We start from the raw sequence: 12,364 nt of genomic DNA, 5'->3' as shown, positions 1-12,364 counted from the left end.
TGTGGTTATTCTACAGTACACTGCAGTCCTGACCCTCAATATTTTCCATTACTGTCAGAAAATTCCTTCAGGACAACTTCCCGTGTCTGCTGTCTGCTGCCTGACTGTCCGACTGCCTCCCTAACTCCCAAAACTACACACTTATTCCCGCCCTCTTCCTTGGCTTCGCTTCAGGGGCCCAGCTGTCCACCAGTGGCTAAAAATTAAGCGGGTAAGGTTTTCTAGAATCTTATATCTTTAGGACATACGTTTTTAATGCCACGTATGGATTTAGGATTTAGGACTAGACCATGTTTTCCAAATTCTATCTAGTTTTCCTTTTGTGTATCCAAACGTCGAGACTCTAAAATGAATGGCTTCTCTGCATTTATTTATCAGTTGCCTGAAATAGATACAAAACCAGAGCTTTTTGACCATATTTTTTTTTCAGATATGCTTATGCTGGAAACTCAAATCCCGGTTTGGCTGGAAGTTTCCAGAAATCCGAGTTGTCTTGAATGCTTCATGGGGGAAAATACGGAAGCTCTCTTTTTACTTCAGGCTTCCCGGTGGCGCGACAGTAACTAGTATGCTAACTAGTATGCTGTGAAACAGGTAATCGTGAACCTGCATTTCCGACTCCTAACAGACAAATCCGTGGTAAGTACTGATAAATAGACACACAACTACCTTGGTAACGTATTAAACGTTTTAGTATAGATTAGATAATGTAATAATGATGACTTAAGAATGACTCGTGTTAGGTGCTAATGGAAATGAATACTGTTTACAATGTTCTTTTGTATAGTTACGCCAACAAACTAAGGCTGCTAACACTTTTTATACCTCTAAATATATGCTAAATCAGAAAATGTACCCATAGGCCTGTAAATTCACCAATGGTGCTGCCATAGCGTCCTAAATGTTCAATTTTCAAGTGTCTATTGAACACGTTCATATTCATTTGTCTCTAAATACAGTCCTGTTTTCTCTGATGTAGTCAAACATGAATTTTAATGTTTGCAGGCCATGTCTCAGAGGGACCTGAAGGAAGCGTTTATCAGCAATCTCAATGGGACCAGTCTGCAGGAGGTGGCACTGGGCTCATTTCTCACCCCACTATGTCTCATCAGCAGAGGGCTGATTTTGACCCTCTACCATCAGGCCAAAGGGACTCTTCCGCTTCCACTTCCAATGGTTTCTCATCTGCTTCTAGACTTCTGTGTGCTTATCCTTCCCCTGGTCCTATCATGTACCGTTTTGAGCAGTGTTCTTCACCAGGTCATCTTCAGCCTAGCCTTTGTTTCGGCTTGTGTGTTTTGCTATATCTATCGTGTCAACAGTTCTGCTCGGCACCCACAGAACACGGTCAGCACCTTCCTTCAGAGTCACGTTCAATTCAACCAGGTTCCCTTTGTGACTATCTTTCGAGTGTTTGTGAACGTCAAAACAGCCATCAGCATTCTTGCCGTGGACTTCAGTGTCTTCCCAAGGCGATATGCTAAATCTGAAACCTATGGGACAGGGGTTATGGACTTTGGCGTTGGAGCGTATGTCTTTGCAAATGCCCTTGTCTGTCCAGAGGCACGGGGGAAGAACATCTCAGGATCCAAGATGAATCACATCGCAAAGCAGCTCTTGTCCGTCTGGCCCCTGGTTGTTCTTGGTATGGGAAGGCTAGTGAGCCTCAAAATGTCCGGCTACCATGAGCATGTGTCAGAATATGGCGTCCACTGGAATTTTTTCTTCACACTAGCCATTGTCAGAGTTGTTGCTTCTGTGCTTTTGGCCATTTTACCCGCCCGTCAGTCATGGGTCATTGCCCTTCTGATCAGTGGATTTTATCAGTTCACTTTGGAGACATCAGGGCTGAAGGCTTTCATTATCCATAACAATGACAGAGAAAAGGACTATCTGCATGCTAACAAGGAGGGCATATTTTCTGTAGTGGGCTATGTAGCCATCTACATGGCAGGAGTTCAGGTTGGACTCTATGTGATGCAACCAAGATCCCACGTTAGACAGTGGCTCAAAGCACTTTTTAACCTCTTTTTGGGAAGTTTTGTCCTGTACTCTGCTTTGTACACATGTCAGACGTTCGTGGAGCCAGTGTCTCGCCGCTTAGCTAATTTACCTTTCTGCCTATGGAGTGTTGCTCAGTCTTTGTTTTTTATGTCCTGTCTAGGAATAGCGGATATGGTTTTACTGTTTTCCAAAAGAACATCAGGCTGTCACTCTGTACCCTCATCATGGAATTTGTGTAAAAAACAATCAGACTCAGTGTCTGACAAAAAGACAGGTGAGATAGAAAGAAACTGTCTTGTCCAAGCTGTCAGCAGGAATCAGTTGTTATTTTTCTTGCTCGCAAATGTCATGACAGGATTGACCAACTCGATAGTGGACACACTTAGTTGCAGCAGCTCATTTTCAGTGTGTGTTTTGCTGTCGTACATGTTCACAAATTGCTTTGTAATACATGTTTTACATCTTTGTGGAATTACATTGAAATTCTGGTAAAATTGCATTCATAAAACTACAAGGTTCATTTGTGTAGTTTGAAGGTTTTTGTGGGATTGGAGTGACAGACATTCAGGGAAACACTGGGGAAATTAAATGTCATAAGAAGATATGATCTGTAAAACTGATGATACTATTGTACATGATATGTTTATAAATGCGTGTGTTGATAAAATGTGTCTCCAAATAAGTGAGGAAATATACTGTGAAACCAAACACACAGTGTTCTTAAATGATTTGCTTTTGTCTGTTGTTTTTTTTAACAGTTGATTTGTTGCTGCTAAATAATGCATTCTGCTTATATTGGACTGGCCTATATCGGACTGACATCAGCTTACTAGTATATTAAGACTGGATCAAGTCAGCATCTGAGCTTTTCATAAAAGGGAAATTGTCATTTAAAATGATGCAGCAATTGAACAGCTGTAGCGCTTTTACTTTTCTGTATATTTAGGGGCGGCAGTAGCTCAGTCAGTGGGGACTTGGCTTGGGAACCAGCCGGTTCAAGTCCCCATACGGACCTAGCTGGTAGCTGGAGAGGTGCCAGTTCGCCTCCTGGGTGCTGCCGAGGTGGCCTTGAGCAAGGCACCGAACCCACAACTTCTCAGGGTGCCATCCTGTGAGGCAGCCCCCTAGCGCTGACATCTCTCCATACATAATGAATGTGTATAGGTCCTGTTTGTGCTTTTGGGTATGCGAGAGGAAAAAGAAAAAAAATAAATAAATATATATAAAAAACAAAGTGAAACAATTTCATTTCCCCTTGCAGGATTAAAAAAGTATACATATATTATACCTTTATATGCACACATCCGTTGTCTTTTCTTAATCTTATTTGTTACTTCCCTGCTCTAATACAGTAACATTTATATTATATACAAATATAACAAACAAAGAATTATACAAACATTAGGAAGTGGACATTCTTAGGGCTCAGTTATTTTCAAACAAACTGGATTTAAAGCAGCTTGACCTGTATGAATGTACATTTTCACTTTCTCAAAATATACACTCACCTAAAGGATTATTAGGAACACCCTACAAATATTGCGTTTGATCCCCTTTCGCCTTCAGAACTGCCTTAATTCTTCATGGCATTTATTCAACAAGGTGCTGGAAGCATTCTTTAGAAATGTTGGCCCATGTTGATAGATAGCATCTTGCAGTTGATGGAGATTTGTGGGATGCACATCCAGGGCATGAAGCTCCCGTCCACCACATCCCAAAGATGTTCTATTGGGTTGAGATCTGGTGACTGTGGGGGCCATTTCAGTACAGTGAACTCATTGTCATGTTCAAGAAACCAATTTGAAATGATTCGAGCTTTGTGACATGATGAATTATCCTGCTGGAAATAGCCATCAGAGGATGGGTACATGGTGGTAATAAAAGGATGGACATGGTCAGTAACAATGCTCAGGTAGGCTGTGGCATTTAAACAATTCCCAATTGGTACTAAGGGGCCTAAAGTGTGCCAAGAAAACATTCCCCACACCATTACACCTCCACCACCACCAGCCTGCACAGTGGTAACAAGGCATGACGGATCAATTTTCTCTCTCTATTCTCTATTTACGCCAAATTCTGACTCTACCATCTGAATGTCTCAACAGAAATCCAGACTCCTCAGCCTAGGTAACATTTTTACAGTCTTCAACTGTCCAATTTTGGTGAGCTTGTGCAAATTGTAGCATCATTTTCCCATTTTTAGTGGAGATGAGTGGTACCCGGTGGGGTCTTCTGCTGGTGTAGCCCATCCACCTCAAGGTTGTTCATGTCGTGGCTTCACAAATGCTTTGCAGCATACCCCGGTTGTAACGAGGTTATTTGAGTCAAAGTTGATCTTCTATTAGCTGGAATCAGTCGGTCCATTCTCCTCTGACCTCTAGCATCAACAAGGCATTTTCACCCACAGGACTGCCACCTACTGGATGTTTTTCCTTTTTCAGACCATTCTTAAACCTTAGAAATGGTTGTGTGTGAAAATCCCAGTAACTGAGCAGATTGTGAAATACTCAAACCAGCCTGTCTGGCACCAACAACCACGCCACGCTCAAAGTTGTTTAGATCACCTTTCTTTCCCATTCTGACATTCAGTTTGAAGTTCAGGAGATTGTCTAGACCTGGACGACACATTGAAGCAGCTACAATGTGATTGGTTGATTAGATAATTGCATTATCGAGAAATCTTACAGGTGTTTCTAATAATCCTTTAGATGAGTGTATATTCATCCGCAGCACTGTGGACATGCAATGCGAGACTATCAATAATGCGCCCCCTGGAGGCCACGTGCATTACAACGTCAGCTACGTAATGTGCGGAGGGCAAAGGTCAAATCAGCAATGAAGATTCCGCCACCGTAGCAGCCTCACTTACTGTCGCACTTGTTTATTATTTTAAGGGGAGCTCACAGAAACGGGTAAGTGAATAATTGTTTTTAGTCAGATATATATTTATTTTGTCAAGGTGGCAGATTATGGTCTATATTTTAAACGTTGGTAGGAGAAGCTGCTTTAAGTGACAGTTGCTAAGTAGCCAGTTCTACTTTATATTAGCCGTATTGAAGCTGGCTAACGTTAGCTTTGTAGGATAGCGATGCTAACTAGTAAGTTAGCCAAGTTTGCTGGCATTGACAGGGCGTAGACAAAGGATAGCAACACTGCAGTATATCTGTTATTGGTTAAGGTATTATTAACTCCAGTATATATTAGTCGCTTGAAAATATTGTGCATAAAGACACTGACCGGCTTCCTTTAATCTCTAATATCTTATTGGCAAATGAAATTAGCTAATAGGCTAACGTTAACTGGCCAACCGCCGGTTACTGCTTTATTCTGCCCAACTTGTAGCTAGCTAACCTAGGCGTTAGCGTAATTAAACCTGTCGTCACTTAAATAATCTAAGCCAAAACGGCTACAAAATGATTTTACAAACAATTAACGTCATACCCTTTTCTACCTCCAAGCTTTCGTTTCCCAGGTTGTTTTGCTAACTTAACGTTAGCTGGTTAAATCTGGGTCAAGACATATCTGTTTGTACTACAACGTCAGTAAATGTTTGGCATTTTGTACCGTGTTTTATTGCCTAATAGGTTATAGTGACAAGGTGATGTTGCATTTAGCCCGCAATAGATTAGCATTAGCTTGGTGTAGCCTGTGCTGATTTCAAATGTGGTCAGTCGGTCTTTTGTGTGTCACCTGCAGGCGAGCTGCACCCCAGCCAAACTGGAAGAGGTCATGGCACGTCTGGTAGCAGTTTGCAGGGAAGGGGAAGAGGACTACCCATTTCTCGCCAGACAGATCCCCCTGTGTATTGATGATACTCTCACGGTTAGTAAGCATTCCCATATATATGACCACAAGGAAAATGTCTTTTAAGATCCCAATAAACCTGTTTGGGTCAGGTGTTGGCATTCCACATCAATTTGGGATAGTGATTTAATGTCCAGAAGTAAAGGCTCAGTTATTATCAAGCTCCTATTACCAAGATCAAGTTTGCTAATCTTGTTGCACGATCTGTTAAACAAACTGAATAAAGAAGGCTTAGGGTTTAGACAAAACTGTCTGTGTAGGGATGCAAGATGTCACAATGTCTTCACAAAGTGTTCAACCAGTTTGGCTTTCTTAAAATATTGTGGTGATGTAGATTTATATTGAATACTAGTAAAGTAAAATAATGTTTCTTTATGACAGAATACAGTGTTCACCTCATTGTTCACCTTAAATGTTATTGTTCTTATACAAATCTTTCTGGCTAAACAAAGCCACTGAAGCCTTACTTTTGCGATAGCGACATAGTTACAGTAAAATTGGCACAAGAATTTAGAATTGTACAAACCTGAGTTAAAGGTGTATGATCATGGTGTATGTTTCAAGAAAAAAAGGAACGCCTGCCAGCCAATTGGTGTCAAAAGTGTTTTGTGGCAATAGTAAAACTTTAAAAACCAAAAGGACAATCTTGCCTTGTGACAATTATCAGCATGGCAAATATAAGTCACAAGGCAATAAGAATTTCTAAAATATACATTAACTGTTGTATATTATCTCTTGTCAGATGGTGATGGAATTTTCTGATGGTGTCATGGGTGTTGACAGCCAAGAAATAAGCACGTCTCATTGGAAACAATTTTCTGAGGTGAGTAGTTTAAATTTTCCACACAGGAGCTGATAAGTGTGTAGTTTGTCAACAAAGTGGTAACATATATATGATTCCTTGGCCTTTTAGTATCACTCCAAGTTGAAGCAACAGGACTTGAATATTGCCCTGATGGTGACCTCCAGAGAGGTGTACAGTGCATTATCTCAGCTGGTGCCATGTGTGGGCTGCAGACGAAGTGTGGAGCGCCTCTTCTCACATTTGGTGGAATCGGGGAACCCAGCCCTGGAGCCCCTCACACTCAAACCCACAGGCATGCTCTCTGTCACCAAAGCCTGTTTAGCAGATGTAAAGAAGCTCTACAACCTTTTCTACATCCACGGGTAAGATACAAGGAAGTGTGTTTCTCTCATTTTCACTGCCAAATCAAAAGAGAACAGCCAAAATTTTCATGAATTATGAGCAAGTGCTTTTGTTAGTGAAAAACGGAGAGAACCAAAACTCCAATATGTGACATAAAAAAAAAAAAAGAAGCTCTCTGGGTTTGTTGGAATCGTAGAAATAACATTTTATTTCTATGGTTTGAATACTCTGTAAGGATACTGCTATACCAAGCTGATAGTAGACCACCACTCTTTAGTACGCTTCATCTGTACTGAATTTTTATTTATTTATGTTAAGTCCTTAGAGACAAGGATGTGACAAGGGGTTAAACTAAATTAACTGCAAACTATACACATACAGAGTTATCTTAAACTGACACAGTGCCATTTTCTATATATAGAAGAGTTATTATGAAAAAATAATTAAATATATATTTTTCTTTACAGGTCAAAGTTGAATGACATGATTGATGCCATTCCAAAAAGCAAAAAGAACAAACGCTGCCAGTTACACTCCTTAGACACACACAAACCTAAACCTTTGGGGTGAGTAATATCACCATTTTATCAGTTTTTCTCTTCAAATTTTTGTATCAGTTGTTTCTTTCTCCAAACAACATTCAGGATGTTGGTGTTAAGAGACTTGAATAGTAGCTTTTCCCAGCAGGCAGGGCCAGTGTGTTTTAAGTTGTCTTCTGTCCAACCGTAGTGAAGTGGGCACAAAGAGTGGCAGGTTTTAAGAATCGCACTAGAAGACGGCATATGCAGCGTCTTCTTTCCCTTTGGACAGTTGGTGTCCCCCTTTCACATAGACAAAAGACGGAGTTAAACTCTTTCTCCAGCCTTCAGAAGCCCTCCGTTTTAGACCAGTCGTCGCTGTTTTTTCCCCTGGATATTTGATGTATACAAACCTAAGCCTTAGTTTCGAAAAATGGTGAGAACTTTGACGGACAAACGTAAAATATTAGAGCATGAGCCGGATATCTCCTCCAAGAGTTTTTGGAGACCAAAACCAGACATAAAAAGAGTGACTATTAGACTTTTGCCAGGTAGTCAGAAACTCGACTCTTAAGGAATACTAATGTTGCTCCATTTTTGCTGCATGTATAAATACTGTAGTTTATTATCAAACAATTTTATCATATCTGCTTAAAAGGTATGTGAGTGTTGTGTGTACAGCTTATCTCCGCTGCCCCCAAGTTGGCAAAAAAAACTGTAGTTGCAGGTTAAAGATGTGAACTATAAAGATTGTATGTTTGCTTACAGTGGAAGCTGGATGGATGTGTGGGAGCTGATGTCTCAGGAGTGCAGGGATGAGGTGGTCCTCATTGATAATGCTTGTCTCTTAGAGACACTGGAGACATACTTGCGTAAACACAGGTAATGTGTGACTATTTTCTCCCCTCTTAAACGCTGTGTCAGAGCTTTAGAAAGAACTCGATAACTGCGTAGTGCTGTACTTTCTTGTCATCAGGTTTTGCACTGACTGTAAGAATAAAGTGCTGAGGGCATACAACATCCTGGTGGGGGAGTTGGACTGCAGTAAAGAGAAGGGGTATTGTGCTGCCTTGTATGAGGGACTATGCTGTTGCCCCCACGAACGCCACATCCATGTGTGCTGTGAGACTGACTTCATTGCTCATCTCCTCGGCCGGGCAGAGCCTGAGTTTGCAGGAGGCTATGAGTAAGTAAAGGTTAAACGATGAATACCACAGAGCTATCTCTTACTATTGATGAAGTCTGTCATGCCATGCTCCTTTCGTTGTATTTATACATTCAGTTGATGACTGTTTTTTTTGAAGACGCAGAGAGCGACATGCCAAGACCATTGACATTGCACAAGAAGAAGTCCTGACCTGTCTGGGTATTCACCTGTATGAGCGGCTGCACAGGATCTGGCAGAAACTACGAGCAGAGGAGCAGACCTGGCAGATACTGTTCCATTTGGGAATTGATGCACTACGCAAAAGTTTTGAGGTACACTTTGTGTGTATGGTATAATTTCAGATATTTGTCAGAAAATAAATGAGTTATGGCTCCGGGATAATGTATTTATTACAATGCCCCTAGATGGCCGTGGAGAAAATGCAGGGGATCAGTCGGCTAGAGCAGTTTGTTGAGGAGCTGTCTGAGGAGGAGAGGGCCAAAGAGCTGAAGCAGGAGAAAAAGAGGCAAAAGCGCAAAAATCGTCGCAAAAACAAGTGTGGCTTTGACGTATCTGAACAGGAGGGAGAGGACAAGGAGAAAAATCTGGATGAGGTAATCCTCCATCAACCGTGAGGGACATAAGGCTCTCCTTGCACATCATTGAAGACATCTGTGTTCATCTGCTGCTATTAATCTATTGATATAAGTCTATCCCATTTGGTGTGTTGCAGGGTTCTCTTGAGTCTGTGGAGGGCACTTGCAAGGTCTGTGGTAGCCATGATGAGGAGGAAGAGGAGGAGGAGGAGGCCAGATGTGTTCAGAGCGTCGTCACCAATGGAAGCACGTCCTGTAGCTGCCGAGACGACATGAAACAGGGTAAAAATGCACACAGGCTGACCAGGCTGTCAAGTTTGAACAAAATTAGACGTACATTGTTTGAATTAAGGCACTGTGGCCTTGTGTGCTCTGATTAAAATTTTGCATGCAGTTAACACACCCTTCACAATTGTGTTTTAATAAAGACTCAACTCCTGGCATTTGCTCCTGGTGTTATTACCACTGTTTTGGAAGAAGGAAATAACAGGCGAACCAGTCGGACAAGGTTTTACAGTTGATGTTGCGCCACTCGTAGAACCCAAACTAGTTCCACGCACAGCTTCACAGATCCTTCGGTGATCAGCACAGCTTTGCTTGCTAGTGTCCTCTGGGGCTTTTCACGTCATATTCAGTGAACAGCTAACATCGCATACTCCAGTCCATCTGTATACCAGCAGAACTAATGTTTTGTAGCGACTTGAATCTGTCATTGTACAGTATGGAGAGAAATAAAGCTTACTTTATGATTGTTTCGCAGTGATAACGTTCTAAAGCACAACTAAATAACCATCAAACACTTCTCTGATTTTGTGCAGAGTGATTTCTCAGCTCTACATATTTTTTTACTACTCTAGTAGTAATACTCTAGTATTGATTTTTGACTATTAAGATGAGGGGAGAACATTTCTCTTTGTTTGATTTTCATTGAAAGTAAAGTTGGGCTTCATGACTCCATTTTTAAAAAGACAGCGAGAAAAAAGAGATTTGTACTGAACTGCAATCTGCAGCGGGTGTCTTGTGCCAGAGAGAGGGAGTAAGCATAGCGGTGCAGAGTGATATTAAACACAACTTATTTTCATACAATTACATTCTAACGCTGTATATTTTTTGCCTGTAAAACCCTGCTACACATTCGACCTGGGTATAACCTGTATTGAGCCATGGTGTGAAAGGTGTATTATAGACTGTATATTTGAAACTGTTCATACATGTTTTTCCACGTGTTTCTCCAGATTTGTCTCCTCACAGCAATGGTAGTGACTGTGGCTACTCCTCAAGTATGGAGGGCAGTGAGACAGGATCGCGGGAAGGTTCTGATATTGCCTGCTCTGAGGGAATATGCAACCATGACGATGCAGGTCTGGTTTGAGCAGCTCTATGATGCTGATGATATACAACAGAAACCATTTCAGGGTCATTTTTTTTATTTTTTTTTTATTTTTTTTATTTTTTTCTCACGGTTTATCTTTGTTCTTTTGCTCCTTCTGCAGGAGATGACTCAAACGCCCATCGCTGTGCTGAGGACAAGGAGGAGGATGGAATAGACAGTTGTGTGGACTGCTGGCCACACTCTGTGGAAAACACTCAATGCAAGAGTAAAAAGAAGAAAAGGAAGGGCAAGGGGTTATGCAATGATCAGGTGAGAGAACAGATTGTAGAATTAACATGCTCTATGCAGAATGTTTAACACCGTTAATTTTTGCTTTTAATTATTAATCATCGCTGTTATACCTTTTTTGTTTTTTTGTTTTTTTTTCTTTCAGTCATCCGCATCATTGCACACTTGCCGAACCAAAGAAATCTTTTCCTCCTTATGTGGCGATACATTTGCCAGGATTGCACTACAGTTACCATGGACAGTAAATAATAATAACCTCAACCTTGAAGCGAGGCCTCCAGAGGCAAACACAAGTCTCATGGAACTTCTGGTCAGTAGATCTTTGTCACAGGAGATGATTTGACTTGTTATAGTAGGACAAGCACAGTTGTAACTGATAACCTATATGATGGCTCTGCCATGCTACTGAGCCATTATGCACAATGGCAAGGCCCTGGAATTGACAAACCCAAGTATAAATGTCTGCTGTATGAAAGATATATATGAATGTGTATGTGTATATATATGTGTGTATATATGTGTGTGTGTGTGTGTGTGTGTGTGTATATGTGTATGTATGTGTGTGTGTATGTATATATGTTTTTTGTTTTGTTTTTTTTGGCTTGTATTCTTTATATTTAATTACATTTCACCTTTTCCTTTATAAGAATGAATTAATACACTGCTTTGATTCTGGCTCTTATGTGACCTCCTGCACTCCGTTCGTGTTCTTGATACAGGATGACTCGGAAGTGATTTCAGATGAAGAGAATTATCTGACACAGGATGAAATCCAAGCGTTTTTGGAAAGAAACCAGTCCTTCTACAACAACCGCCATCAGTACCGACAGCTCCTGAAAGAGAAGTTCACCAACTACTGCCGCACCACTGAGCGGAGTAAGCCAGTCTGCGGAAAGTGGTTTACCACCACCAGTGTCAACTAACTGCACTAATGGTATCTTCCCTGGGGAAAAAACACTCGTTACCACTGCTGCAACATCTTTAGGAAAGATACAATCCTGAAGTACATTTGATGTCTTATTCAGTCTTTTCATCGTTAAAGTAAATTTGATTCTTACTTTCTGTTGATCATCGCTCTCTTTCACACTTACACCAACACTTTTCTATCATTTTTTTGGCCACTTTCTCACCCGTAAGTGTTCTCTTTGACCAAGTCTAGCTATTTGTTGTTGGTCTTCTGTAGGGTTGTTTGGTAAGAGCACAGTGGAATCAGTAATCAAGCTTTGCAAGCTGTGTCATTAGGAAAACATCTTAGTAGTCTTATGTTTGTCTATTTTTTTTTTTTTTTTTATTCGGTGACACTTTGGTGTAGTGGTAAAGGTTGTACCATTAAATGTGTACAGAAATTCTAAATATAAAGATTTTACAGAGAATAAACATCCATTTGTAACAAGGATCTGGGTGTGATGTTAAGGGCGCACTGTGCAAAATTTACTAAATAAAGAGTATTTATTAATATGCATTACAAATTTGTTTTTTTCTTGACCTTACAAGTTCATGTACATTTTCGTCTTAGAAGATGGATAA

The 12,364-nt window shown here is 40.8% G+C and overlaps 2 protein-coding genes across 2 annotated transcripts; both read left to right on the top strand.

Moving 5' to 3' along the window:
* Positions 1-99: 99 nt before the first annotated feature.
* On the top strand, positions 100-2,732 carry pigw (phosphatidylinositol glycan anchor biosynthesis, class W). Its single transcript, XM_039776772.1, has 3 exons — positions 100-211; positions 431-639; positions 1,006-2,732. Exon 3 carries the CDS (start codon positions 1,009-1,011, stop codon positions 2,494-2,496), a length of 1,488 nt encoding a protein of 495 aa, XP_039632706.1. The 5' UTR covers positions 100-211; positions 431-639; positions 1,006-1,008; the 3' UTR covers positions 2,497-2,732.
* Positions 2,733-4,765: 2,033 nt separating this feature from the next.
* On the top strand, positions 4,766-12,306 carry ggnbp2 (gametogenetin binding protein 2). The gene is made up of 14 exons (XM_039778151.1): positions 4,766-4,916; positions 5,701-5,826; positions 6,551-6,631; positions 6,722-6,975; positions 7,423-7,521; positions 8,242-8,355; positions 8,450-8,659; positions 8,778-8,952; positions 9,046-9,234; positions 9,354-9,498; positions 10,452-10,577; positions 10,710-10,858; positions 10,983-11,147; positions 11,557-12,306. The coding sequence occupies exons 2-14, from the start codon at positions 5,734-5,736 to the stop codon at positions 11,758-11,760; spliced, it is 2,004 nt and encodes a 667-aa protein (XP_039634085.1). The 5' UTR covers positions 4,766-4,916; positions 5,701-5,733; the 3' UTR covers positions 11,761-12,306.
* Positions 12,307-12,364: the final 58 nt, after the last annotated feature.

The sequence above is a fragment of the Perca fluviatilis genome, chromosome 16, assembly GCF_010015445.1.
Source record: "Perca fluviatilis chromosome 16, GENO_Pfluv_1.0, whole genome shotgun sequence".
In the NCBI taxonomy this organism is placed as follows: Eukaryota; Metazoa; Chordata; class Actinopteri; order Perciformes; family Percidae; genus Perca; species Perca fluviatilis.
Note: the sequence above shows the minus strand (reverse complement) of the source record. Positions and strands in the feature narration are given on the sequence as shown.